The sequence below is a fragment of the Aspergillus lucknowensis genome (genome assembly GCF_044049455.1).
Source record: "Aspergillus lucknowensis strain CBS 449.75 chromosome Unknown BJX67scaffold_12, whole genome shotgun sequence".
In the NCBI taxonomy this organism is placed as follows: domain Eukaryota; kingdom Fungi; phylum Ascomycota; class Eurotiomycetes; order Eurotiales; family Aspergillaceae; genus Aspergillus; species Aspergillus lucknowensis.
Window position 1 is genome coordinate 454,855 of NW_027263556.1, and position 23,146 is coordinate 478,000.

A 23,146-nucleotide genomic window follows, 5' to 3' on the forward strand; every position below is an offset into this window, starting at 1 on the left:
CCCCCGGGGATAAAGCCATTTACTCTGTCATTACGAGATGCTTGCTACCATCTTTATTAGTCGCCATATAGCTATATACTTCTTTCGGGCTTCACAGACTGCCTGGGGCTTTGGTTCTTCATCACCTCGGTACTGTTGAGGGTTAGCTTCTACCTACGAGGCATTCCAAGCCGTTTTGAGCTCGTTCGAATCGCTCGGGTTTATAGATCCGATTTCTGCCTTGCCCAGATCCCTCAACCGTGGACCGGGACCTTCCGAGTCCTTAGCAGATTCGCTACGGTATTTCAGTTATTCGAGACTGATAAGTATGGGATATTTTACAAAACCCTGGATTTTATGAGGAATGCTTTAGTTCAGGGAGACTACAATATTTGCTGGCAACTCTTGGATATCATTCATCTGGACGAGGAAGTCAAGAGCGAACGCACTAAAGTCCTTAGAATTTAGCATATATCTACGTCGACGCAAATGTTCGATCGGCTGCATGCTTGTCGCCATGCTCCCTATGGCGGTTGGTAGTGGCCAGGGAATTCCAACAGACAGTCGCTGCTCCATCCTGAATATAGAAATAGAAGTCTGCATGAATTGCAAGAATCATCTATCTTGTTCATCATCCCCGAATAATCTCTCGTATAATTTACATATATAATATACAGACCATCGCCACATCAAGTCCTCACTTCTTAGAGAACAAGTCTGACCAAAACTCCTTGAACCCGTAACCCTTGGACTGATCTTCCTCATATACACGTGCAGTATGAGCGGGAGCCAGGGAGTCGAGCACACTAGTTGCCTTCGTACCGATAGATGACGGCGCACGTACCCTCTCCGTTGCCCGCCGCTTAATTTCTCCAGCTAGAGTCGGAGCAACATCGGCGTAACAAGCCGCTAGCTCGCGCCCGAGGTTCAGATATGGCCTTTGCGCAACAGGCGGCGCTTGCAGGTTGTAGGAGCGGGTTAGGTTGTTGATGGTTTTTATTGAAAGTTCCAGATATGAGCGTTCGTTTCCGATGTATTGCGGGTCGCGGAGGGTGGAGAGGTGTGGTAATTTAGTTTCGGTTTCGGTTTCTCGGGTTGTTTCGGTAGTGGAAGAGGGATTTGAAGGCTCGCTCTCCAGGAAAGCCTTCCCTATCTTTTCCCTATTCGCGAGTCGGACTTCTGCAGCGGCATACGCCTCCGCTCGTCGCATCTGTGTTTCTAGTGATCCCCCTTGACTGGCTATTAACCTCGCCGCGTGTCGCCTCCATTCAACTCTTAACCGCTGTCTAAACCTGTCCACCTCCCTCGCGAGCTCTTGCTGCTTCTCAATCCAAGGCGGGACAATCTCCTGCTTCTGGATAATCTTGTTCATAAAGTACTCCGTCGTATCAATGAACGCGCTGTTGGCATTATGGTCCGTTTCGGTACCTATACCCTTCCCGCGCTTGATTTTATCAAATTGGCCACGCGCAATAGCGTCTTCAATCCGTTCGTTCGCGAGCGATGCTAGACCCTGTAATGTCGCCGGCATCGGCCGCGCACCCGGGCTGAATCGATCCCGCATCTCCCGGCGCATAGCCTCGCGCTCGTCCTCGGAGACACCGTGGGACTGGCTTAATGTGTATGTTGCTGTTCGTTCCTTTGCGTCCGCGATGCGCAGGCCCGGGTGGCGTGGTGGCTTCGGTGAGAGCCTGGTGTCGATGGGTCCCGGCTGGGGGATTTTATACGGTGTGCGGAGTGGTTTCTTAGAGCTATCAAGCATGCGTAATGTGACGTCGTGGGTGCTCTCGTCGCCCGTCCAGGGCGGCGCGCCGGCAATGTCTCTCGTTCCCTGCCCTGCGCTTTCCTATACTATATGAGCACTGACCTCGTGATATCCCGAGCTCAAAGACAAACATAGACGTACAGGCATGTTGGCAATTGAATGAGCGCTTGCATGCTCACTCTTGAACGCCGCCGCTGCAACCCTCTCCTCGAGGTCCTTCTTGAGTTCCTCCGAGAACCCCGCGTGTGAGAGGTTCTTGTGCGTTGACCGGCCTCCTTCGAGATATGCTTGCTCTGTCATTTCCGAGAGGCGCCGGGTCATCGCTCCGTCTTCTTCAGCCTCATCTTGTGTCTTTGACTCTGGGGGCTTATTGCTTTCGTCTGATTTGGAGGCCGCATCTTGTCGTCGGTGGAGGGTAGTTGAGAAGCGTCGGGAGCGAGGATTCCGTGTTGCCGGATACCGCGCGAGGAGCTTAGTGATTTTGAGAGGCGAGGGTTGTCGTCCAGTCATGTCGCCGCCGAAATAATATACAAAAGAAACGGAACGATCTATACTCCGTGAAATCAAGACATAGTAAATGCTTCATTCGGCCCTGGCGGAAGACCGCCTTCTCACTCGGGTGTTTACGTCAGCAACCTCCGCGGACCTCGAGATTTACGAAAAAAGTCTTGGCGCTTGCATCTCCGAACCAGCGCCGCATCTTCACCAAGCGTTTCAATCCATCATCATTCTCCATCGAAGACAGTTTACTCTACTCTCCTTCGCAATAAAGATGCCCACAAAGCCGCCCTCCACGCGCCTCAACCCCCTCCGCCTAAACACAATCCCTCACCTTCGTGTGCGGCGTCCAAACCAGAATGAGCAGAATGCCTGTGCGACTATTATGTCCTCAATGCTGAGTATGCTTCCCCCAGCTCCCTTGCGCTCCTGGGTCAGTGTGTATAGCTACGGGTACGGGTATGGGGAAATTGATATGACTCGGACCTCATCCGATGCGATCTCCCTCAAACCTGACGGGGAAAAGAGGAAATGTCGAGGATAATCTGGCTAACTAGTGTGTGCGAATTACAGGCTGCTGGGCGTCTTCAGGGTATGGTACAGAGGGGTGCTTTGCTATTGAGCAGCAATTGAGGGAGTGTATGGACGGTCCGGTGCGTATTTCTCTACCCCATCCATCTCAACGTCTGCGAATGCGTGGTTCAAAAATTTATCACGAAGGTGCCGTTTCTAACGATCTTTCCGAGCAGAAACCCAACGCCAACCAAAAGAACACCATCAATTACCACCTGTCGAGAATGTATCCTAAGGTTGTGGGGCCGAAAAAGAAGAATGGCGTTCTTGGGTAGTGGGGTGTATAATATTACGCTGAGCTGGCGGATGGGACAGCAGCTCAATCTCGGTCTTGCTAAGGCTTGGGCAAGCGATTACTTATGGAGTTTATTGGTTGTTATGGGCGAAATTCTCGACGTGGCTTTCATATACATACGTAGCATCTGTATATTATTTATATTTATCTGAAGATTGACCGTTTTCAGGACGTAGGCTCTGGGTAGATGGAGGTTGTAATGGAGTGGGGAGAAGTATGAACTATAGCTAATGTGAATGCGTAAGCTGTAGGAGCGCCCTGTAGACCTGGACGTGGTAAGTCAAGGGCGGGCCTCGTCAACAGGAATCGACCTAGACACGCTCATATTTCAGGATCAATTTCTCCCCTCTCGGCTTGACGGTGTAGGCGTCGATGGCTTCAATGCCGTCATCGTCAATTATGGAGGTTTTGAAGTTGGTATAGATGGCTGCAATGGCTAATTTCATCTCTGTGGGCTCATCAGAAGAACCGTCTTCCAACACAAGGGCTCAACATACCTTGCAAAGCTAGATTACTCCCAACGCACATCCGCCCACCGCTCCCAAACGCCCAGAACCAGCGTTTTCTCTCCTCGAGATCGGAAGGTGAGTTATGGTCCTTCAGCCAGCGCTTTGGCTCCCAAGTTTCGGGCTCCGGAAATACTTCTGGGTTGCGGTGCAGCGAGTAGGCTTGGGCATTCACCCGTGTGTTGGCTGGAATATTGTTGTAGCCCACAAGGGTGCAAGCTGGAGACGGAGTTACTCGGGGTTGTATTCCAGGGATAGAAGCGTGGAGACGCAATGTCTCTGTCAGAATTGCTTCTAGAAGAGGTAAAGAGTCGATGGATTTTGGTGATGGCAACTCTGCCGATTGAGACGACTGAGGGTAGGTGATGTTGGGTTCTAATGTGAGAAGCTCCTTCTGGAGGGCCTTCTGTATGTCTAGATGCCGAGAGAGTTCCCACATCAGGTAGGTCAGAACAACGGCGCTGGTCTCGTGGCCCGCTGTTAGGTGATCATACATCTCACAGGCAATATCAAGCCTCTGCTGCTCGAGATACTTCGCGTTTAATTCCGAATTGTCGGTTTTGAGCGGCGCTTGTTTCGAAATAGCTTGCTTGAGGTGTTTGTAGACAACGGGCTCCGTACCAATGTCGGTAGAGCTAAGGCATGCTTCCGCTTTATCGCAGAGTCCCAAGCCCCAGGTATCGAGAATCTCATTTGCGCTATCGCACCACTTCGGGATCAGTCGAATACCTATAGACCTCAGCCATGTCAAAAGGCCTGGGACCTCCTGGTGATAGAATTCAAATGGTTTCCTGCATTGATACAGATGCAGCATCTCACGTCTGTATTCCGGATTCTGCAGAAAATTGGTACCGTTGGCTAAACCAAAAAGATATGCTGACACAAAGTCCATGGTCAGTCCTTGATTCAGATCGTGAACATTCGTCTCTTCTTTGGAAATGGAAGCTTCCTGGAGAAGAGGTAGAAGCCGGTTATAGATGATCGTCCTGGATATCAGCCGCAAATGTGGGGAGGATTGTAAAAAGGATTTGCTGTAGATATTGGACAACATCCGTTTCCGGGTGGAATGAGCTTTGCTACCAGTCATGGTAAACATGCTGACGGTCCTGTTGTGATTTAAGTCTGCTTAGCGTCGGCCACCTCCCTGGGACTATATTCATCCTTGACGTCGCTTACCCAAAAGAACCGAAGACTCGCGGATACCAGTCATGCTTTTCAAAGCCGCCAGTGTAAACCGACTTTATGCCTCCTTCCACGCAATTGATGGAGATCTCCGAGGGCGCAAGCCTCACAATGGGTCCTAATCGTTCATGGGCTGCGTGAATCGTCCGATTGTTCTGGCTCTTGAACCGCTTCCAGAGAATCCAGGCAGGACAGATTGGGGTTGTCCAATGGGCATTTGGAATCTTCGACAAGGGAGACAGAAACGCAGGGTGTATCACGCCTCTGTATAGAAGGAAAATGGTGAGCGCAACACCAGTTATCACCGTGAGAAGAGAAACCTCCATAATGGGACGAGGGGAGCCGAGGAAATTTGGTCGACCTTGGTATATGGAAACGATCCCAATAGAGAATGCGTGAAATGAAGGAGGCCCCTTGTTCTTGATATATTTCGAGGCTTATCTTTGCGCTTGAGGCGGCGGGCTGTCGGCGAGCTCTCCAACGGATAGACCTGCCCTGCTGGCGTTTCCCCGCATGAAGAATTTGGGGTACATTTGTCCGGGGGCAGTCTTCCCACGTCCACAAGGGCCGTCGTGAGCTTTGCACTCTCCAGTCTGGTATGACTCACTTGCTCACCTCACTTGTGCCCGGACCTGATGAAAGGGCAACTTGCAACAGAGAAAAGGCGAGACTGGATGTTGCTGCGAGGAGATAGTGGATGACATAAGATTGCTCAACACCACAACTTCCTCCAGATAATCAAACTAACATTCCTTCTTCAACAACTTTTACCATTTTCGCTCTCAGTCGTTTCTTCTCGAGGAGCTGAGACCGACGAGTCCCGTCTCCTACCTGCTTATTCTCGCCTCCTTGAGTCTTCCGTCTCGCCAGACCCTTCGTCCATGAGTCACAATATGGCTCATCGCTGCACAGCCTTATCTTAAACCCACAGCGACTTGGGCCAACAATGGAGTCTGCTCGCCGTGGGAACTAGATTCGGGATCATCGTTGTACTAATATATATCATGAAACGCGCTCCCTTCGCCGAGCCTTTGTCAAAGACAGAAGGCCAATTCAAATTTCGAGTTTCTGTCCCGGTTACAGGAAACTCACTATCTTCATTCTTATTCTATCCAGTATAGAATATAACATACAGCATGCTTTTATCAGCCTTACCTCCTGAGATAATCTATCTCATCGCAACTCATCTCCCAACCGCGAGTGCCTTGGCCTACTTGTCTAGGACCTGCCGCCGTCTGCATGAGGTCATCGCTAGCGAAGACTGGAGGATCTTTCGAGCTTTCGTCAACGGCCGATTGCTCAGTATAAACACACCGCCGTTCTGGAAAGATGTAGCCCAGGCTCTGACTGCTCGTTCCCGAGCATTGGATAGGCATGCGGTTATAGGCCGATTCATCGTCCACCCAACCACAGCGGAACGGGTTGGTGGATCGCCTCAGGCGACGCGGGGTGATAACCCGACTCACGGTTATCGGCCCGTCATTGACTCGTATGAGATTTGGAATGGATCAAGTTGGCATGACCGACACGAAGTGTTGGCGTGGGGGGCGGGCCATGAAGTGATGCTCCAGATTCGCCAAACCGGGCCACAGCGGGTTAAAAAGTCATTCATTTTCAATGACTTGGAGCATATTAGTAGCCACGACGATATACGTGGTCTTCATCTGCTACGGCCAGAACACAGGTCTAAAACATCGAATCGGGAACACTTGATTCTCGGTCGAATGCGGGGCGAGCTCATTCACCTCTCAATTGAGCCGAAACTGCGGACCCATGAGCAAAGGCAGAGGTTTCAGACCTTCGGCCTGGGAATAGAACGAACCAATATGAGCGGTGGCTCGGAGCCGATACTCGCCGCTCATCTGAATGGCGGGGCGATATCATTCTACAAAACCACGACGGACGAAGCCGAGGTCCTAGCATTTGCACGACTTCAGATCAACGGAGGAGGTCCGTCACGGAACAGAACCTCTAAGTTTCTATCTCCACATCGATTCGCGGTGGCCAGTGGTCGCTCTGAGGATGCAATCACGATTTCTACAATCTCGCAAGAACGGTTATCGCTTGAGCGAAATATAAGCTCAGACTTCTTGGTTTCGAATGCCATCAACGGACTGGCTAAAAGAGCTACTGTTACTGCGATTGAACCCCTCAATGGGCAGACTGTCGGAGACCCCATGGGCAATGTCTTTCTTGCGGCCTGGGGTGATCACGCAGTCAGGTATGTCTTGACTTGACCACTCGTGCCTTGAGATAGTTGCCTAACGTCTAGTAGACTCCATGACATCCGCTCGCATAAGCCGTATGAAAAGGTATACATAGACGTAGCAGACCAAAATCCCGTGTACTGTGTCCATCCATTCGGCCACGACCGCTTCCTTCTTGGCGCAGGAGGTGACGCCGTCCTCAAGATATTCGATATCCGAATGCCAAACAAATACAACTACCTCGATGCGAGACCGCGGACATTCTCGAGATGCAACGGATCCCAATCGAGGAAGAAACCACCAAAAAATCCACCCCATACAAACCCTCCTAGCAAGGATCTTTCGATCTTCCTTTCCTTCAACGCCCCCGCGTCCCACATCGATAGACCCCGATCTCGTTTTCGGCACCGCTACCGGGGCCCGATATACACAATGTCCTCCCCGTCACTACTATCACCGACCATCTACACAGGAATTACTGGCGGTGTCCTGCGTCTTGATTTTGCGTCAACGGACGACATAACGGGCCCTGAGCAGAGTTGGTACCGCGACCGCCTCGACCTAGAGTTAGACTTTTTGAACGAAGGCCCGGAATCAAACAGTATCCTTGACTTATCTGGTTACGAGCGACCGGATAGCAGAGATACAACAACCTGCTCGAAGTTGCGAACCCAGCAACCGTTCTGGGCAGTCGAACCTGGGAGTATTGCCAACGAACAGACAACTGGATGGGATAGGAGGTGGAAACCGCTTGATGCCCCTGGTGCTTGGAGGCGTCGAGACTGATGACGTGAGTTTTCGTTATGTGATGGTTATTTGCATGATTCGGCGCTGAGTTACTGGATAAACGGCTTGAGCCTATTCTTCAAGGATATACTTCAAACGGGATGTCTGGGTTGAAAAAAAAAAGGAGTCGTAAAAAGGTGTCTATGCAGATATGCTTCTAGATTCTAGAATGACAGCAATGCAAAGAATTGCAACCATTTGCAAAGGTTATACGAGGGAAGCATTGAGCACCGAGAATTTGGGGAGAGAGGTTAAGTTGGGAACGAGAAAAGAAGGCAAAATGATTCATTCCTAGCTCCATGAGCGCCTTGCATGTAAGCGATATAAAACGAGATCTATGATATCGGTCCCAGTTGTAGTAGGTGAGATACAGATCTAATCCCCTGGAAGATTGAACGAGCTTTTTTTGACGCAGAAAAGAACCAGCAACAGCATCTTGCGTCAGTGAAAGACAAGAACAACGCAGGTAGGTCAGAGGCAGAAATTAGGGTAGAAAAAAAAAACTTGTAAACCGGATAGGTGAGTAGTCTATAATGGTATCATTCGCTGCAGCGAACAAATCAGTCCTCAAACTTGAAGGACTTCCCGCCGGAGATGTCGATAGGGCCACCGCGATACGAGCCACGCTTCTTCTTATTCTTTTCCTTCGTGAAACCCTTGCCGCGTTTGACCGAAAGGTCCTTGTAGGCCTTTTCGGCATACGCGTAGGGAATATAGGCGTTTGATGGGTGGTCATGCGGTAGCTCGCTCAGGGCTGCTAGGGGTGTAGGGCGAGTGCCATTGTGCTTTTTCTTAACTGGGCCGTTCCCATTACTGGGCCCTGGGCTGGCACTTGAGGTGATAGGTGTCTCGGTCTTCGCAGGGGTCTGCGAGTTGGTCTTGGTTTTGTTATCCCCTTCAGACTCGAAGTTCTTGAGGGTATCACTGCTCTTGGAGGAGTCCTCGTCGGATGAAGATTTAGAGTCTAAGTCCTCGTCCGAGGATGAACCAGAGGAGGAGGCCGACGAAGAGTCCGAATCGGAGTCAGAGCTAGAATCAGATGAGCTCTCACTGCCTGAGGATGACGAGGATGCTTTTGTCTTGGAAGATATCTTCGCTTTCTTCGCCGTCGGAGCTTCTTCAGAGTCGGATCCGGAGGAGGACGAGGAGCTGGGTTCAGCCTTGCGCTTAATACCCTTGGCTGCAGGAGCGGGTGTGGGCACTGGCTCATCCTCGTCCTCGTCATCGGCGTCACTGTCGGAGGAGCTTGAAGATGACGACGAAGATGACGAAGATGACGAAGATGACGAAGATGACGATGACGATGACGATGACGACGAAGATGAGGACGATGAGGATGATGAGGATGAGGATGAGGAGGAAGACGAAGAAGACGAGGAAGACGAAGAAGACGAAGAGCCCCGTCTCTTTGACAAGGATTTAGATACTTTGGCCTTGCCCGCATCAGAATCTGAGTCCTCGGAACTCCTATCCGAGTCGCTGTCACCGTCGTTTCCTGAGCTGCTCGAGGAGCTCGATTTATTTGAGGAGTTCGCACTCGAGGTCACTGTGCTCCTCGCCTGAGCTCCCCAGCTCTGGAAAATCTCTAGGAGGGATGGCACGTCGGACTCGGTTTTGGTCGACCTGATGGACTTCTTGGCGAGTTCCTCGGCAAAGGCCTTGGCTGTGGATGTGAATCCATGCTCAGCAAGGAAAGCTGAGATCGCGGGGACCAGATTTGTTGGAATTTCTGTTTTGGTGCCTTTTTTCACTTTTGTCTGCATTATGGAAATGTTGTTAGCATACCACTCCAAATCTCCGGGCTTGGGTGAGGTGCAATTGTTCTCCAACCTTCTGCTGAGACAGTTTGCTTTTGTTGGTATAGGGTGCCATTGTGACAAGCATGGACGAGCTTGTTCGGGGTCGATGCAACAGTGCAACTTTGTTGATATCCTTCTCTTTTTCAAGGAAAATGTGGTAAAGAAAAATTTGGCAGAAAAAAAGAAAACTGTGGGTAAAAGGGCGGTCTGTCAGGGGAAGATTTCCAATTGGCTCCTCTGACTTTCTCCCGGATTGACGGAGTCTTGATATGATTGCTTACTAAAATCACCGTCTTTGTTCGCCATGTCTGTGAGACCATTCATCTGACAGGCAAGGTGGTTGCCTGAAAGTTGTGGTAAAATAACACTGCACTAATCAATGGGAGATATCTGCAGCTGCTCTCTGAATTGACGAATACAATCTTGTTACGTAGTGGTACGGCAAGGTGTATGGGATGGTAAGGGAAACGCTTGGTCGAATGTATTATCCCGTCACAGCCGCGAGCTCTCCACCCGCCTGGCCCATCCCCAGTAATGAGCTAATGAGGCCACTGGAGTTGACCCTCCGGTTGCACAGGCTTCGTCGACACGAACTGCCCAGGACTTTATCCCCGTCCTTGCACTTTCCACTCTCTTGACTGCAGTCTTCCGTCCGACGAATCATTGACTGCCCTCTGTTGCGCATCTCGCACCCCGTCTTGCGCTTTTGTTGCCGACATTCTCGATGATGTCCACCTGGCTTCGGATACCTCCTGAGTGATCCAGACCGTCGGCGGTTGAATTACAACAATGAATAGCCGCGATCGCTCAAGGGGTCCTCCTGGCGAAGCTCCATCCCAAAGAGATCCTCGAAGAGCTCCCGACAGCCGAAATGGTGGCTCGGGTGGACCAGGTGATGGCGCAACTTCTAGAGCGGAGAAGTTCGAGGATGAGAAGCGGAGGATCATTCAAAGTTGCTTTTCGAAGAAAGATAGTGACGGTTCTTGTACGTTCACAGTACACTGGCAATATTTCTGGCATGAAGACTGGATAGCGGCGGCCTTTGCTGGCTGAGTGTTTTCACACCAGCCTTACCATGCAACATGATCCTGGCTTTCTTTGAAGAGTCTGGAACTGAAGGACTGACTATTTGTTTTTCACGTTAGTGGTCGAATCTTATATTACTCACGTCCGGATTATAGAAGATGGCGCATATCCATCCTCACCCGCCCCGCCGAATTCTCCTCCCGAGAACAAGAAGCCGAGAGTTATAATTGTTGCTGTGAGACGCTCTGGAAGAGTGCGCATGCATAAAGCTAGGGAAAACAACGATGGATCTTTCTCGATTGGCAAGACCTGGATGCTGGATGACCTCTCTGCAATCCAATCATTCAATGCGTGGGTTCCGTCCACTCCGCTGGAGGAACAGCAAAAGCAATGGGCATCAAGTGTTGGCTTCGTTGTAACAGTTGGAAAGCCGTACTATTGGCACGCGAAGACATCCAAGGAAAAGGAGTTCTTTATTGGCAGTTTGGTGAAGATATACAGAAAGTACACCGGCGGCAAGATGCCGAGCCTTATAGGATTCGATGAGCGTGAACGTCAACTCCTCCTTGGGGCAACCCCGTCTGCACCGTCTGGTGCAAAAGGATCAGTTTCCGGGTCTTCGCATCCCGAAGGATCCCTTCCACCTCCACGTCCGCCGTCTCAGGGAAGCAGACCTCAGTCCCCGCACGTTCGCCGTGATGGCCAAAAACGAAGGCCGACCGAAGAAGAGCTTCCCTTACGAGCTCAGAGGAGTCGAGAGCAGATGAGGAGACCGTCTACCGGCCAGTCCGGGAAAAATGGCCCGCCTCCGCATGGCCCCCCTCAACATCCCCCCCCAGTCGCCCCTGTTGCTCAGAGTGATCAACCACCTCCGCGGGCAGTTGAGCGACTTGCGGCAGATAGCAGGAACCCGAGGCCATCCCCTCTCTCACTCCCAGAGTCAAAGAACAAAGACATTCCCAGCAATTTCAGGACACCGTCAGGGGATTCGAGAGAAAAAGTAAACAAAGACGCGAGAGAAGGCAGTGTCTCAAGCTTCCAAACGGACCCTCGGCCGCCCTCGTCACGCAGCGGGAAGACTATACCCGAGCCCCGTCCCACCCTGCGTAGTGAAGATTCGATCTCAAATATGTCTGGTGCTAGGCAAGCTACCGATGATTTCGTTCCTGGACTTGCTCCGAGTGAATTACGCATGAAAGAAGGAGATAGTGGGATCACGCCCACATCGTCAGGGCAACCTACACCCCCTGTAGGAGACCAATTGAGCAGCTCAGCCCAAATGCACTCTGCCGACGTACCACCGGGATTGCGACTAGGTTCATCTGCGGGTAACAATGCGGGTGCCAAGCCTGTCGAGACACCACAGCCAGTGTCGGAGATGAAAACAGAGCCAAGCGACCCGGTTACGGAGAGTGCATCAGTATCTCCTCCTGTCAGCCCTCCGGATGCTCCTGATAAGGCAATGGAAGAGGAGAACGAGGCGCATCGACCGGGTCTTGGACCTATGATCAAGAAAAAGTCCAATAAAGACGTAGCGGGAGCTTTCCGCAAGGCTGCCACTGCATATGGAGCGTTCAAGCCGCGCCCTGGGGGTGCTGGTGAAAAGCTTCTCGCTGCTGCAAAGAAACAAGCTGCGCCAGCCGAGCCCGACGGGATTACTGGCGTTGTTCCTGCCCCATCGCTCCTTCGGAAACCAAGCGAGCCTGCAAATACGACAACGAATGAGGAATCCGTCAAAGAATTGCCTGTCGCTTCTTCAGTAGCCCAAGAAATTACGAACACCCAACCACCAAGTGTGCCAGCTGCAATAGAACCGCCCAAGGTTGAGATTACGGAGGCCACCGCCGACGTCAGCACAGCGACCTCGTCAAATATTCCGAATGGGCGCTCCGTAACGGTGGGCTCTGCAACAGATGAAAGATCGCGGTCCGTGTCTCCTTCTCCGCGCGACCGCCGACACAGACGCCATGAGGATAATACTATCAAGTACTGCCAGGCACTCGGCCTTGACCCGAAAGTACTCGCAGGGCGAGGTGTCGACTTTGATGACATTTTGACTGACCTAGGCTGGAATGGGCGCCTCTCCGACGAACAAAGGATTGACGACCTCGAGGCGGACGTTCGCCGGGAAATTGGACGTGTGGAGGCTACCAGCTGGCTTGGTAATGTCGAACAACAAGAGGGCAAGGTTGATCAGCTTGGTAAGCTGATTGACAAGGTCATTGAAGAGTGCGAGGAGCTAGATAACCTCCTTACTTTGTACTCGCACGAGCTCGGTGTAAGCTTTCGTCATTCCCCACTGTATGGATCCTTGCTAATCTACGTTCAGACTCTTCGTGACGATGTTTCGTATATAGAGACACAATCCCAAGGTTTACAGGTGCAAACTGCAAATCAAAAGCTCCTCCACAGTGAGCTGCAAAATTTGCTGAAGACCCTCTCTATTTCTCCCAAAGTCTTACAGCCTTTGAAGGAGGCGTCGCTAAGCAACCCCGACGGATTAAGAGAGACCGAACTAGCACTTTCAACCTTGTACAGAGCCATGCTAATGATCGACCCCGATATTTGGCACAACAAAAAGCGCTTAGACGCCGCCGGAGATCACGGCAGCGCAGGGGTTTACGCGGACACCGAGATTGGGCAGATGCGTGCGATCAGGGACAAAAAGGAAGAGTACCGACGTCACACCTCGTCATTCCTTCAAAGACTCAAGCAATTTATGGCTATTGCCTATAAAGTCGCGGAACAGAAGCGGGCGGATGCGGTGGCGGGTATGCAGCGGGATGCAATGAAGCTCAACGGCTCGGCCAGAGCATACTCTCGTCGGGAGCTATGGCTTTATCGTGCTTTAACGCTCTTTACAAGAGAAGTCAGTGGCGCGGAGTGGCAGGGTTTGATCGCACTATACGAACAGCAAGCTAAACAGTCCTACCAAGCTGAATTCCGTGACAATAACATGGCGTGGAAAAAGGTTGCTAGGAAGCCCTCTGGAGACGAGCATGAGCTTCTTCTATTCACCCATCAAGACAAGGAGAAGGAAGCTGAAGGCATCACAACGGCGGCAAGGAAGCTGACGGTGAGAAGAGGGAAGACCATCCGGGCCGCAGCAGGATTCAGGCTTTCCTCCGGTGACAAACCCCATGGGAAGCTTGAACCTTACGAAGTGTTCTCGGGCACTCTCCAGGAGACAGTAAGGATGATATCGGAGGAGCAAAACTTCCTTGTGCGCTTTTTCCATTTGACGTCGCTTTCCAACGCGGACTTTCCAGACCTGGTAGCTTCTGGCAACCCGGACGAGCGAGCGCTCCCAGATTTTACTGCCAAACTATCGCCCGACCCGGATCGGGGTATGGCAAGAAAGGTCGAACAGGTGATGGACGAACTTTATTCATTCTGGCCAGTGGATATGCAGAATCTCGTGGATTGGTCTATCAAAGCGGATCCTCTGTAAGTTGTTGGCAGCAATCCTGTCCGGTTCATGTGCTAACAGCTTTGCAGGCAAGGAATTGGTGTATTATTTGTGCTAGAAAAGGCTATTTCTGAATTGGACGACACGAATCAGGATTTCGTCATCCACTCACTTCAAAAGCTCCATTCTCGCCTGATTGGTTTGTTCAATCGTTTCGTCGACGAACAGATTCGTGGCATCGAGGAGACCAAGGTCAAGGTCAACAAGCGTAAAGGTGTCATTTCGTTTATGCGAGTCTTCCCAAATTTCTCTGCTGCGGTCGAGAATATGCTATCCGATCCGTCGCAAGAGTTCTACGACATTCGCATCAGCGTCAATGAGGCGTACGACCGTATCAATCGCGCGATGTGGGAGTCGTTGAAATTCATTGCCAAAGAGGCGCCAGGCCAACCTACCGCAGTCGCAGCCGCTGGTTCTGGTGATCCCGAAGACAAGGAAGTCTTGAACTATCATATCCTGTTGATCGAGAACATGAACCATTATATCGAAGAAGTAGACGTCCGAAACCTCCCAGTCCTAGAGCGATGGCGCGATCGAGCCCAGCAAGATCTCCAGGAGCACCTGAAGCTGTACCTCGACTCCGTCATTCACCGACCACTCGGAAAGTTACTCGACTTTGTCGACTCGGTCGAAACCCTTCTTGCGGCGACTAGCAAACCCACGGACATTGCGAGCCGCCCCAGCCATTCACGGTCTGTTGCAAAGAAGGTGCTGGCCACCTACGACGTCAAAGAGATAAAGCGAGGAATTGAAATGCTGAAGAAACGGGTCGATAAACACTTTGGTGACGCCGACGACCCTGGCCTCAGCCGAAGCTTGGTCATTAAGGTACTTCGCGAGTGTGAGGGCCGTTATGACAAGACATACGACCGGGTACGAGGGGTCCTTCAAGCGGTGTATGAAGGGCAACTCGATGTCGAGTGGCGCAAGGAGGATGCGATTGCCATGTTCAGGAAGTAATGATGCATTTTTCGATATTCTTCTTGCTACTTCGTTAATGGCTAAGTTACTTGTATATCCTTTGTGCATGACGAGGACTGGGTTATTATTATTATTTTCCTCATAGAAGGCGCCTGGGTTGGATACTAATGTGACAATCTGTTACCTTTTCTCTTCTGTTCTGCTCCAGCCCTATCCTTGTCGTCGGTATTGTTGTGATGGAAAGAGGAATCGGAATTGAGATCCCAAGAAGGACCAGCGGGGACTAAAGCGACGAACCATTCGGACGGGAGGATTTTTTGATTGCTCCCAAGTTTGGTGCTCGAGAGCCATGGGTCCGGATTCAGGGGGCCACGAGGGAAGGTGAGAAGGCGACGGGAACACCACAGAAGTTGGTTTCCATCTTAGGCGTGGTGATAGACACATTTGAGGAGGATAGAGTGGCATTATCAGCCAGACAATAATGATTTCCCGACCAAACAGTAGTCTGAAGAAGCCCTCCTGGCAGTGGGAGTCCAGACTTGAGCGCACGGTCACCGACTTCGCCTGAAATTTGGTCTCCGCCTGGACTCCCGCGCTGGACTAACTGATCGGCCCTCGCGATCTTTTCTTTCTCCCTCGATCGCCCACTCCCATCATTTGACGAGTCCTCGAGTCTCATGGGTGTGCGCTCTCGATCTGAGTTTCTCCTCTTCCTCTTCCTCTATCAGACAATCGCTCTTTTTCGTCTGTCTCCGCTTCTTTCCATTCCTTCCACTTGGTATGCTTGCTTCTCCCTCCCCCTTCTTTGTGTCTTCTCCACCGTTCCCGCCAAGGGGCGCAACAGCTCACTCCAGCCCTGGAGGGCTCACCTGGGTACTCCACCTCCGCCCAATTGCAAGGGATTGAAAGAAACTGAACATGGCCAGCGAGCATTTGTGACTTTCAATTTGCGTGTGTGTTTGCTGTCGGACTTCTCTGTCTGCCGAGAAAGCTTCCGCGACTTTGTTTGAGTACTTGGACCTTGCGAGCTACGGCCCATCTCCAGGGCTACCCTGACGAGCACTTTTGACTGCCACACGAACTTTGGACGCTGATTGTGAATTTATTTTTTCCCTCTAGGTTTCAAATTACAGCAGATATCAAGTGCTATTTCTAATCTGGGCGGTCTTTATAATTTTCGGCATTCCTCTCCCTTCTCCGAAAACCTATCAGAGGATACCTGCATGTCGCGTCCCGCCCAACTCGCCAAAAGAGAATTCCAGTTCCCGTCCCTCCACCGTTGAATCGCTCCTCCTTCATTCCTCCGACGGCCCGATCTGACAACCGGTGCGGAGAGCGCACTGGTTCGACACCCTGATCGCAGATATGCCCTGGCGGCCTCTGCCTCGGATCGCCTTTGCCGTGGCCATTTATCCCTTCCAGCCCTCTACCCCAGCCGACTTACCACTCGAACTTGGTGACGAGCTGTATATCATTGAACAAGGTGGGAATAATGGTGAATGGTGTCGCGGTTATCTGGTTGCTCCGCCGTCTTTGCTGGCGGGGTTGACGAGCACCAAGGGCCAGACACTCGAGGCAAGAGTCTTTTCGGGTATCTTCCCCCGGAATTGCGTCGAGATCCGCGAAGTACTGGGCGATGCAGATGGACACAAGGCTCTGACGAACGGAGATCGTTCAATTGGTGACCAGCCAGAGGAGCCAGAATCAGATTTGAGGAGCAGTATAGCCGTTTCCCAGGACGATGACCATACTTCTGGTGAGGTTTCAAACGTGGTAATCGCAAAGAAAGAGAAACCTTCCCAGATATTCATCCAAAAGGCAGACGAGGATGACCCATGCACTCCGCGGGCCGCGCGGGCAAGTCCCTGGGCGACACTTCCACATTCGCCGGTCAGCGTAGCCCCTCGGGATCCCGACGCACCAAAGCCAGCTGCCCCAGTTCCCATGCTAAAAATCGGCGACGAAACCCCCACCTCGTTCTCAGAGCCATTGGTCGACGAGATAGCCTCGTGCTTACGTGAATGGCACTCCACCAAGCTGCACGAGTTGCTCCTCTCCCAACAATACCAAGTCGTCGAAGAGATGTCAAACATTGTCCAGGAACTTGACTTTGCCAGGCGGCAGCTCTTGTATAATGTGCTCACCGCAAAAGAGAAAGAGGCTCTACGGAAAGAGGTAGTTTGGAAACTCGTCCGAGGAAACAAGTTAATTGGCGGGGAGATCATTGTTCGAGATCCCGAAGAGAGAGGTCGACTTCTGACCGGCGACGATTCCGCCATACAGCTGGCGAAGCTCCAATCCGAAATGAGCATGCTCGAGAGCAGCCCCACTCATACTTCGGACGTAGCATCGCTTCATCATTTACTCCTGGAGGTTAACGCTGTGTCAGGAAATACCCCGGGACCTGTAGCTCTCGCCGCCCAGCTGTGCTCGCTCTCCGAAACGGGAGCTCTCAAGCCGTTATCCGAAACGTACGTTCTAGACATTCCATCACCCGAGCAATTCGCAGTCTCCGGCCATAGCAACAAGGTCAAGACTCTCTTCACCGAATTGTCCGCGACAGATATTGGCGACGGATCGGTAAATGGACCGAAGTTGTACCTCCTGATGAGTGTCCGAGCTCCAGAGGTGACCTCTGCGGCTCCAGCCCAGCCAGCACCCACCGCTTCTCGTGAAGGGCCTACATCACCCAAACCACCAATTACCACCAACAACACCGTCAAAGGGGGGTTGAGAACCCGCCGCAGCATGATGTGGTCCTCCAAGCCGCGTGGTATACAGAGCGCAGAACAGCCGAAGGAGGCATCCAAACCCCCGCCTCAGTCATCAGGAAGTACGGTCAGCAACAAGGGGGGCACCGTTCAGTCAACAAAGGAGGCCACTCAAATCCGCACAATAGGTGTTGGCCTTTTGGAGGTCTCTCAAGTCCTACGCCAAGACAAAGATACTGAACAAGTCATCAACATCTGGTCTCCTTCCGAGCAATCCGAGGATGGGGAGGGATACACTGATGGCTTTGATGCTTTGATTCGGACCTTACTACCAAGTCCGAGTGGCAAGTATGTAAGGTCTGCGAAAGCCGCTCGTGTTCATCTTCATCTACTCCCTTATGTCGATTCCGATCCAGACTCATTGATCCAGAAAAACCCAACGGTTATGCACAATGTTGTTCAAACTCGGAGGATCGGCTTCTCCCAAGCTCCAACCAAGCCTAGATCCGACATCTATGTAACCATCTCGCATGCAAACTTCCCGCCAGAGGCATTGCTTTCGCATCCCCATTCCGGACAACTTCCCATGCCATCAGATACCGGACTCCGCAACATGCAGCTGACCCTTGAGGTACGCACCGCCTCAGGAACCCGTGTAGATAAATGTGTCTTTCCTGCCTCGTCCAACACCACCGCAAATACAGCATGGAGGACTACCATTACCGAGAAAGGCACCCCCTGGAATCAGACTATTCGCCTGAATATTCCCACTGATCAGATACCTGGATCTCATCTCATTATGAGCATTGCAGACGCTCCGGAGTTCCCGTTTGCTTTGGCCTGGATGCCCTTGTGGGATAACCAAGCATTCATACGAGACGGCCCTCATTCCTTGCTCCTGCATGCCTATGACAAACATACTTCCAGCATCGAGAATGGAAAAGGTGCTTATCTTACGCTTCCCTGGAGCGCCTTGGGGAAAAACGAGTCTACGAAGGATGAGGCGCTCACAGGACCCCTCGCTACACTCCATCTCAGCACGCATCTGTGCAGCACAGAATATTCACAGGACCAGGTCATTTTGAGCTTACTGAACTGGAAAGAGCGACCAGTGGACGAAATCTTAGATACTCTAAAGAGACTTCTCTTCGTACCGGAAATCGAAATCGTCAAGCAGCTGAGCGGCGTCTTTGACGCGCTTTTTGCGATTCTCGTGGAGAATGGTGGAAATGAAGAATTTGAGGACCTTATTTTCAGCAATCTCGTCACCGTCCTTGGGATTGTCCACGATCGACGCTTCAACCTTGGTCCAGTAGTGGACCACTACACGGAACACCAGTTCAATTTCCCATTCGCCACACCATGCCTCATCCGAAGCTACCTCCGCCTCCTGCAAGGAAGCTCTGATATGAAGCACTCACGCAATCTTCGCGCTACCTTTAAGGTTGGGCGACATGTATTGAAGTTCATCATCAACGCGCGCCAACAACAGAAGTTGAAGGAGGAAGGAATCGGTATCACCCGTGTACAGTCAACCTTCAATCGAGACTTACATACGATTTTCAAATCCCTGGAGGCACTCGTGAACAATCCGTCACCCGCTATGGTGGGGAATAAAACTCTCGTCGTCCAACATTTCCATACCTGGCTTCCAGAACTCCTCACAGTGCTTGGGAGAGATGAAGTGATCATGATCGCCCTCAGTTTTATGGATTCCTGTGCCGATGTGAAGGGAATGTTGATTCTGTACAAGTTGGTACTTATTCAGCACTACACTCGCCTCGAAATCTTCAGCTCAGGCTCAGAGAGACAGACTCTCGCTTCCAGTTGTATTAACTGGCTGGATCCCTACTGGGGAGCGACGGGCGCAGTGTCTGATCAATACCGCGACCAGGTTCGCCTGGCGAGCGCTATTGTCGCAGAGTTGTTGACACAACCAGATCCGCAGCTCTATGCCTTCATGCCGAAGATTGTCTCGTCATACTACTCTATCATTCCTGACGGCGTGGATGAGACCAATTATCTGTCTCTTCTCTTCAGCAAGTCATTCCCGTTCCAGCTCAAGGCGTCGAAGACTAGTCAGAAGTTCGACGAGGTTTTGGTGGAGCTATCCGCTATCTTGGCCGCCACTGCGGCGATACCAAATCCCAAGCAACCACGCTTGAGAGGCTTGGAGCTGACCAGCTTCCTTTCGCAAGCTTTCGAGGTTCACACTTCAATCTTGAATTGCGAGCCATATCCCGAAACGTGGTTCAGTCTCCATGTCTACAACCACCGTGCGACAGTCAAGAGTTTGGAGTATCTCGCTTCGCTAATGGTCGAAAAACTACTCCCTGCACCAGATGACGCGGAGACATTCGACACCAGGGTTTGGGAGTCATTCTTCATGACGCTACTCAAGGTCGTCTCAAGCGATGCCCTTGCCTTGGAGACCGTTCCAGAGCAAAAGCGACGCACCATCTGGAAGATCGCTGGCGATATTCGAGACCAAGGTGCGAGCCTGTTGCACTCTACCTGGGAAGCAATCGGCTGGGATACTACCGATGAAGAGAGAGAGCGCTATGGATTGAAGAAGTTGGGCGGCTACCAGGTGCAATATGTGCCAGGACTTGTGGCTCCTATCATCGAGCTCTGCCTTAGTGTTCACCAAGGGCTTCGCCATGTCGCGGTCGACGTCTTGCGAACCATGATTCTCAGCGAGTGGGGCCTAAACCAGGACCTGTCCATAATTGAGACCGAAATTATTTCCAGCCTAGACAACCTTTTCAAGACCAAGAACATGAATGAGGGCATTATCCAAAAGCTATTCATTGGCGAGCTACTTGATCGTTTCGACGGCTGCGAAGCGTTTGACGAAGACCTCGCAAAGGCCGTCAAGGCTCTCATTGCAACTGTGGATGAGCTCCTTGACCTGTTTGTGGCTTCGCAAGGTGGCTCTATGGCTGAGAGTTTGCATACCCTTCGACTAATGGAGTACATGAAGGATATGGGCCGAGAAGATATCTTTATTCGCTATGTCCACGAACTTGCCCAAGGACAGGCTTCCGCCGGAAACTTCACCGAGGCTGGTCTTGCGCTCCAGTTCCACGCGGACTTGTACGACTGGGATCCCAAGCGGTCCGTTCCCGAAATAACGAACCCTTCATTCCCAGAGCAAACCTCCTTCGAAAGGAAAGAATCATTGTACTTTTCTATCATCCAGTATTTCGAGGACTCTAAGGCGTGGACGCATGCCCTTGCTTGCTATAAAGAACTTGCGATGCATTACGAGGAAACGGTTATGGACTTCGCCAAGCTCTCGCGAGCGCAGAGTTCCATGGCAAAGATCCACGAATCCATAGCGAAGGAAGACAAGCAATTCCCGCGCTACTTCCGGGTCTTGTACAAGGGCCTTGGATTCTCACCGACTTTACGTGATAAGGAATTTATCGTTGAATGTGCCCCGACAGAACGCATGGCTACGCTCGTTGATCGTATGAAAAAGGAGCATCCCGCTGCGCAGGTTTTGTCTTCTGGCGAGATTCACGACTATGAAGGGCAATTTCTCTACATCAGCCCAACCAGTGCGCACCGGGATATGGGACACCCGGTTTACCAGCGGTCCAAGCTCCCACCATCAGTGCGGGATCATATCATGATTTCAGAACCTCGGCGTTTCAGCTCTACATTGAGAAGGCATACCCGAGACGTGGACGTTCAAGAGCAGTGGGTGGAGAAGGTCATATATACAACCGCCGAGCCCTTCCCAAACATCCTTCGCAGGAGCGAAGTTATCGCAACTGAAGAGGTCGCACTCTCGCCTCTGCAAACCGCCCTTGAACGCACATGGCGCAAGACGCAAGAACTGTACCTACTTTACCGACGAGCAGCTACGGGCGAAGATATGAGCCTGATGAATTTGACTGAGGCTTTGGAACAACTCCTAGAGCTCAGTTCAGCCTCCCCAAGCTGCGTCGCTCATTATCGTCAGTTCCTGACTGATGAGGGTGAGGAAGAGGAGGAGGATGAAGATGATGCCAACACACCGAAACCGGTCGACCCGCTGAAGAATGCTCTCGCTGTGGCTCTTATCGATCATGCCTTGGCAATCAAGCACGCTCTCGCCCTCTATTCGCGTCCAGCACATCAAGCTACGCAAATCGAACTAACGCGCCGTTTCGAAGAGGCCTTTGCAGCAGAGCTCTCTTCGCTCCGTCCGGTGGAGATCACCCCTCCGCAGCTGCTCAACAGGCAGTCCCCTCACTCTTCGGAAAGCCGTCAGGTGACTGCACTTCCGCGGTCCATCAGTCCGGAACAGGAGCTCATTCGTGCTTCGCGGAAGAACAGTCAAGTCGGCAGACGGCCTTCTCGGAAGCAATCCGTCAGCCAGCGAATCAGCATAATGAATCCGTTCAAACGCTCCAACCACGGGGCAAGCAGCTCCGTTGCCACGATTCAGGGGCAGCCAAACGGCAAAGTGAATGGCCATATAGGCGAGGACGCCGAGATCGACGATGCTGCCACGATTCACAGTCGGACGACCAACCAGTCTCGGGACACGAACCGCAAACGACGAAGCTTCTTCGGTGAGGTCTTACAGAAACACACTTCCTCGCTGTCAATAAGCAACAGCGTTGCTGAGGACGATGCCAAGTCGCAGAAGCGACAACGTTCGCGGAGTGCTTCTCGCAGTGCGGCGGGTAAATCCATGGAGAACGTCAGCCGCACCACATCCCGTCATAATGGCACCGCAGAAGATCGAAAGCTATCAGTCACCAGTCCTAAGGGAGGATGGTCGACCATTCCCTCAGTCACCGAGCACCCTCGACCAGTGACACGCAGCAGCGCGGCCTCCATCGGAAATCCAGAGCTTCGAAGCCCCGGCCTCCCGCCGCAGAGTTTCAACGCTGGCAGTGGTGTGCGAGGCTCTGTAATGAAGCGATTCAGCCTGCTCAAGGGAGTCGGACGAAAAGCCAGTCGTCGCGACTTCCGGAACGACCAACCAGTTCACGAGGAGTAATATCAGTTCCCATCCTTCGTTCTTGTAATGTCTGGACATTATCTTTTTCATTCCTCACCCTGTTTCCGCATCGACCTTTTGCATAGGCGTTTAACTGGCATCAAGATCAGGATGTCCTCGAGTATTCTGGCTCTTCCCCTTCTCATTCTTACCCTTTTTTCTCCTTTTTTTTTTTTTTTTTTTTTGCTCTTATCTCCTCTTGGATATGAACCCATGTGGCGGCGATACCATATACGGAACCTGATACCTCTTTCATATCTCATCTCCTGGATACCTATACCTTTCTTGATGTTTTCTTTTGTGTTCTACACTCGTAAGATATCCTTCTTGAATACTTCTACTTCGTGTCTAAATATGAAATGTTGATCCTTGAAGTGGATACCGAAATATATACCTAGGAACCAAGATGGAATAATATGCTCTTGAGTCA

General features: G+C 51.6%; 8 protein-coding genes across 8 annotated transcripts; 5 read left to right on the forward strand and 3 right to left on the reverse strand.

Moving 5' to 3' along the window:
- Positions 1 to 551: 551 nt before the first annotated feature.
- BJX67DRAFT_349430 (DnaJ family domain-containing protein) lies at positions 552 to 2,414 on the reverse strand. Its single transcript, XM_071028744.1, has 2 exons — positions 1,886 to 2,414; positions 552 to 1,825 (listed from the first exon to the last, which is right to left on the reverse strand). The coding sequence occupies exons 1-2, from the start codon at positions 2,252 to 2,254 to the stop codon at positions 677 to 679; spliced, it is 1,518 nt and encodes a 505-aa protein (XP_070887842.1). The 5' UTR covers positions 2,255 to 2,414; the 3' UTR covers positions 552 to 676.
- BJX67DRAFT_349431 (mitochondrial 37S ribosomal protein mS37) lies at positions 2,415 to 3,239 on the forward strand. Its single transcript, XM_071028745.1, has 3 exons — positions 2,415 to 2,643; positions 2,816 to 2,895; positions 2,992 to 3,239. The coding sequence occupies exons 1-3, from the start codon at positions 2,517 to 2,519 to the stop codon at positions 3,088 to 3,090; spliced, it is 306 nt and encodes a 101-aa protein (XP_070887843.1). The 5' UTR covers positions 2,415 to 2,516; the 3' UTR covers positions 3,091 to 3,239.
- A 102-nt stretch (positions 3,240 to 3,341) lies between these two features.
- BJX67DRAFT_40130 (cytochrome P450) lies at positions 3,342 to 5,529 on the reverse strand. The gene is made up of 3 exons (XM_071034938.1): positions 4,793 to 5,529; positions 3,608 to 4,722; positions 3,342 to 3,558 (listed from the first exon to the last, which is right to left on the reverse strand). The coding sequence occupies exons 1-3, from the start codon at positions 5,122 to 5,124 to the stop codon at positions 3,422 to 3,424; spliced, it is 1,584 nt and encodes a 527-aa protein (XP_070887844.1). The 5' UTR covers positions 5,125 to 5,529; the 3' UTR covers positions 3,342 to 3,421.
- BJX67DRAFT_40101 (uncharacterized protein) lies at positions 5,324 to 8,026 on the forward strand. Its single transcript, XM_071034936.1, has 2 exons — positions 5,324 to 7,019; positions 7,074 to 8,026. The coding sequence occupies exons 1-2, from the start codon at positions 5,935 to 5,937 to the stop codon at positions 7,789 to 7,791; spliced, it is 1,803 nt and encodes a 600-aa protein (XP_070887845.1). The 5' UTR covers positions 5,324 to 5,934; the 3' UTR covers positions 7,792 to 8,026.
- A 1-nt stretch (position 8,027) lies between these two features.
- On the reverse strand, positions 8,028 to 9,783 carry BJX67DRAFT_40120 (nucleolar and coiled-body phosphoprotein 1 family protein). The gene is made up of 2 exons (XM_071034937.1): positions 9,622 to 9,783; positions 8,028 to 9,548 (listed from the first exon to the last, which is right to left on the reverse strand). Exons 1-2 carry the CDS (start codon positions 9,673 to 9,675, stop codon positions 8,352 to 8,354), a joined length of 1,251 nt encoding a protein of 416 aa, XP_070887846.1. The 5' UTR covers positions 9,676 to 9,783; the 3' UTR covers positions 8,028 to 8,351.
- A 288-nt stretch (positions 9,784 to 10,071) lies between these two features.
- On the forward strand, positions 10,072 to 15,189 carry BJX67DRAFT_349436 (GTP-Rho binding exocyst subunit SEC3). The gene is made up of 4 exons (XM_071028746.1): positions 10,072 to 10,575; positions 10,736 to 12,894; positions 12,946 to 14,063; positions 14,115 to 15,189. The coding sequence occupies exons 1-4, from the start codon at positions 10,380 to 10,382 to the stop codon at positions 15,043 to 15,045; spliced, it is 4,404 nt and encodes a 1,467-aa protein (XP_070887847.1). The 5' UTR covers positions 10,072 to 10,379; the 3' UTR covers positions 15,046 to 15,189.
- A 471-nt stretch (positions 15,190 to 15,660) lies between these two features.
- On the forward strand, positions 15,661 to 16,041 carry BJX67DRAFT_349438 (uncharacterized protein). The gene has a single exon (XM_071028747.1). It carries the CDS (start codon positions 15,684 to 15,686, stop codon positions 16,014 to 16,016), a length of 333 nt encoding a protein of 110 aa, XP_070887848.1. The 5' UTR covers positions 15,661 to 15,683; the 3' UTR covers positions 16,017 to 16,041.
- BJX67DRAFT_349439 (guanine nucleotide exchange factor DCK1) lies at positions 15,661 to 22,879 on the forward strand. Its single transcript, XM_071028748.1, has 2 exons — positions 15,661 to 15,784; positions 16,126 to 22,879. The coding sequence occupies exon 2, from the start codon at positions 16,372 to 16,374 to the stop codon at positions 22,714 to 22,716; it is 6,345 nt and encodes a 2,114-aa protein (XP_070887849.1). The 5' UTR covers positions 15,661 to 15,784; positions 16,126 to 16,371; the 3' UTR covers positions 22,717 to 22,879.
- The last annotated feature ends 267 nt before the right edge of the window (positions 22,880 to 23,146 follow it).

Bases quoted from the DNA above. Each gene is read 5' to 3' on its own strand.
- BJX67DRAFT_40130 (XM_071034938.1), bottom strand. From the start codon at position 5,124: ATGGAGGTTTCTCTTCTCACGGTGATAACTGGTGTTGCGCTCACCATT. The intron at 4,723-4,792 runs GTAAGCGACGTC...AAATCACAACAG, and splicing joins CGAGTCTTCGGTTCTTTTGG to GACCGTCAGCATGTTTACCA. The intron at 3,559-3,607 runs GTATGTTGAGCC...ATGAGCCCACAG, and splicing joins GAGTAATCTAGCTTTGCAAG to AGATGAAATTAGCCATTGCA.
- BJX67DRAFT_40120 (XM_071034937.1), bottom strand. From the start codon at position 9,675: ATGCTTGTCACAATGGCACCCTATACCAACAAAAGCAAACTGTCTCAG. The intron at 9,549-9,621 runs GTTGGAGAACAA...TCCATAATGCAG, and splicing joins GCAAACTGTCTCAGCAGAAG to ACAAAAGTGAAAAAAGGCAC.
- BJX67DRAFT_349430 (XM_071028744.1), bottom strand. From the start codon at position 2,254: ATGACTGGACGACAACCCTCGCCTCTCAAAATCACTAAGCTCCTCGCG. The intron at 1,826-1,885 runs GTACGTCTATGT...CATATAGTATAG, and splicing joins ATTCAATTGCCAACATGCCT to GAAAGCGCAGGGCAGGGAAC.
- BJX67DRAFT_40101 (XM_071034936.1), top strand. From the start codon at position 5,935: ATGCTTTTATCAGCCTTACCTCCTGAGATAATCTATCTCATCGCAACT. The intron at 7,020-7,073 runs GTATGTCTTGAC...AACGTCTAGTAG, and splicing joins TGGGGTGATCACGCAGTCAG to ACTCCATGACATCCGCTCGC.
- BJX67DRAFT_349431 (XM_071028745.1), top strand. From the start codon at position 2,517: ATGCCCACAAAGCCGCCCTCCACGCGCCTCAACCCCCTCCGCCTAAAC. The intron at 2,644-2,815 runs GTATGCTTCCCC...TGCGAATTACAG, and splicing joins TATTATGTCCTCAATGCTGA to GCTGCTGGGCGTCTTCAGGG. The intron at 2,896-2,991 runs GTGCGTATTTCT...CTTTCCGAGCAG, and splicing joins GGGAGTGTATGGACGGTCCG to AAACCCAACGCCAACCAAAA.
- BJX67DRAFT_349436 (XM_071028746.1), top strand. From the start codon at position 10,380: ATGAATAGCCGCGATCGCTCAAGGGGTCCTCCTGGCGAAGCTCCATCC. The intron at 10,576-10,735 runs GTACGTTCACAG...TTTTCACGTTAG, and splicing joins GAAAGATAGTGACGGTTCTT to TGGTCGAATCTTATATTACT. The intron at 14,064-14,114 runs GTAAGTTGTTGG...ACAGCTTTGCAG, and splicing joins TCTATCAAAGCGGATCCTCT to GCAAGGAATTGGTGTATTAT.
- BJX67DRAFT_349438 (XM_071028747.1), top strand. From the start codon at position 15,684: ATGGGTGTGCGCTCTCGATCTGAGTTTCTCCTCTTCCTCTTCCTCTAT.
- BJX67DRAFT_349439 (XM_071028748.1), top strand. From the start codon at position 16,372: ATGCCCTGGCGGCCTCTGCCTCGGATCGCCTTTGCCGTGGCCATTTAT.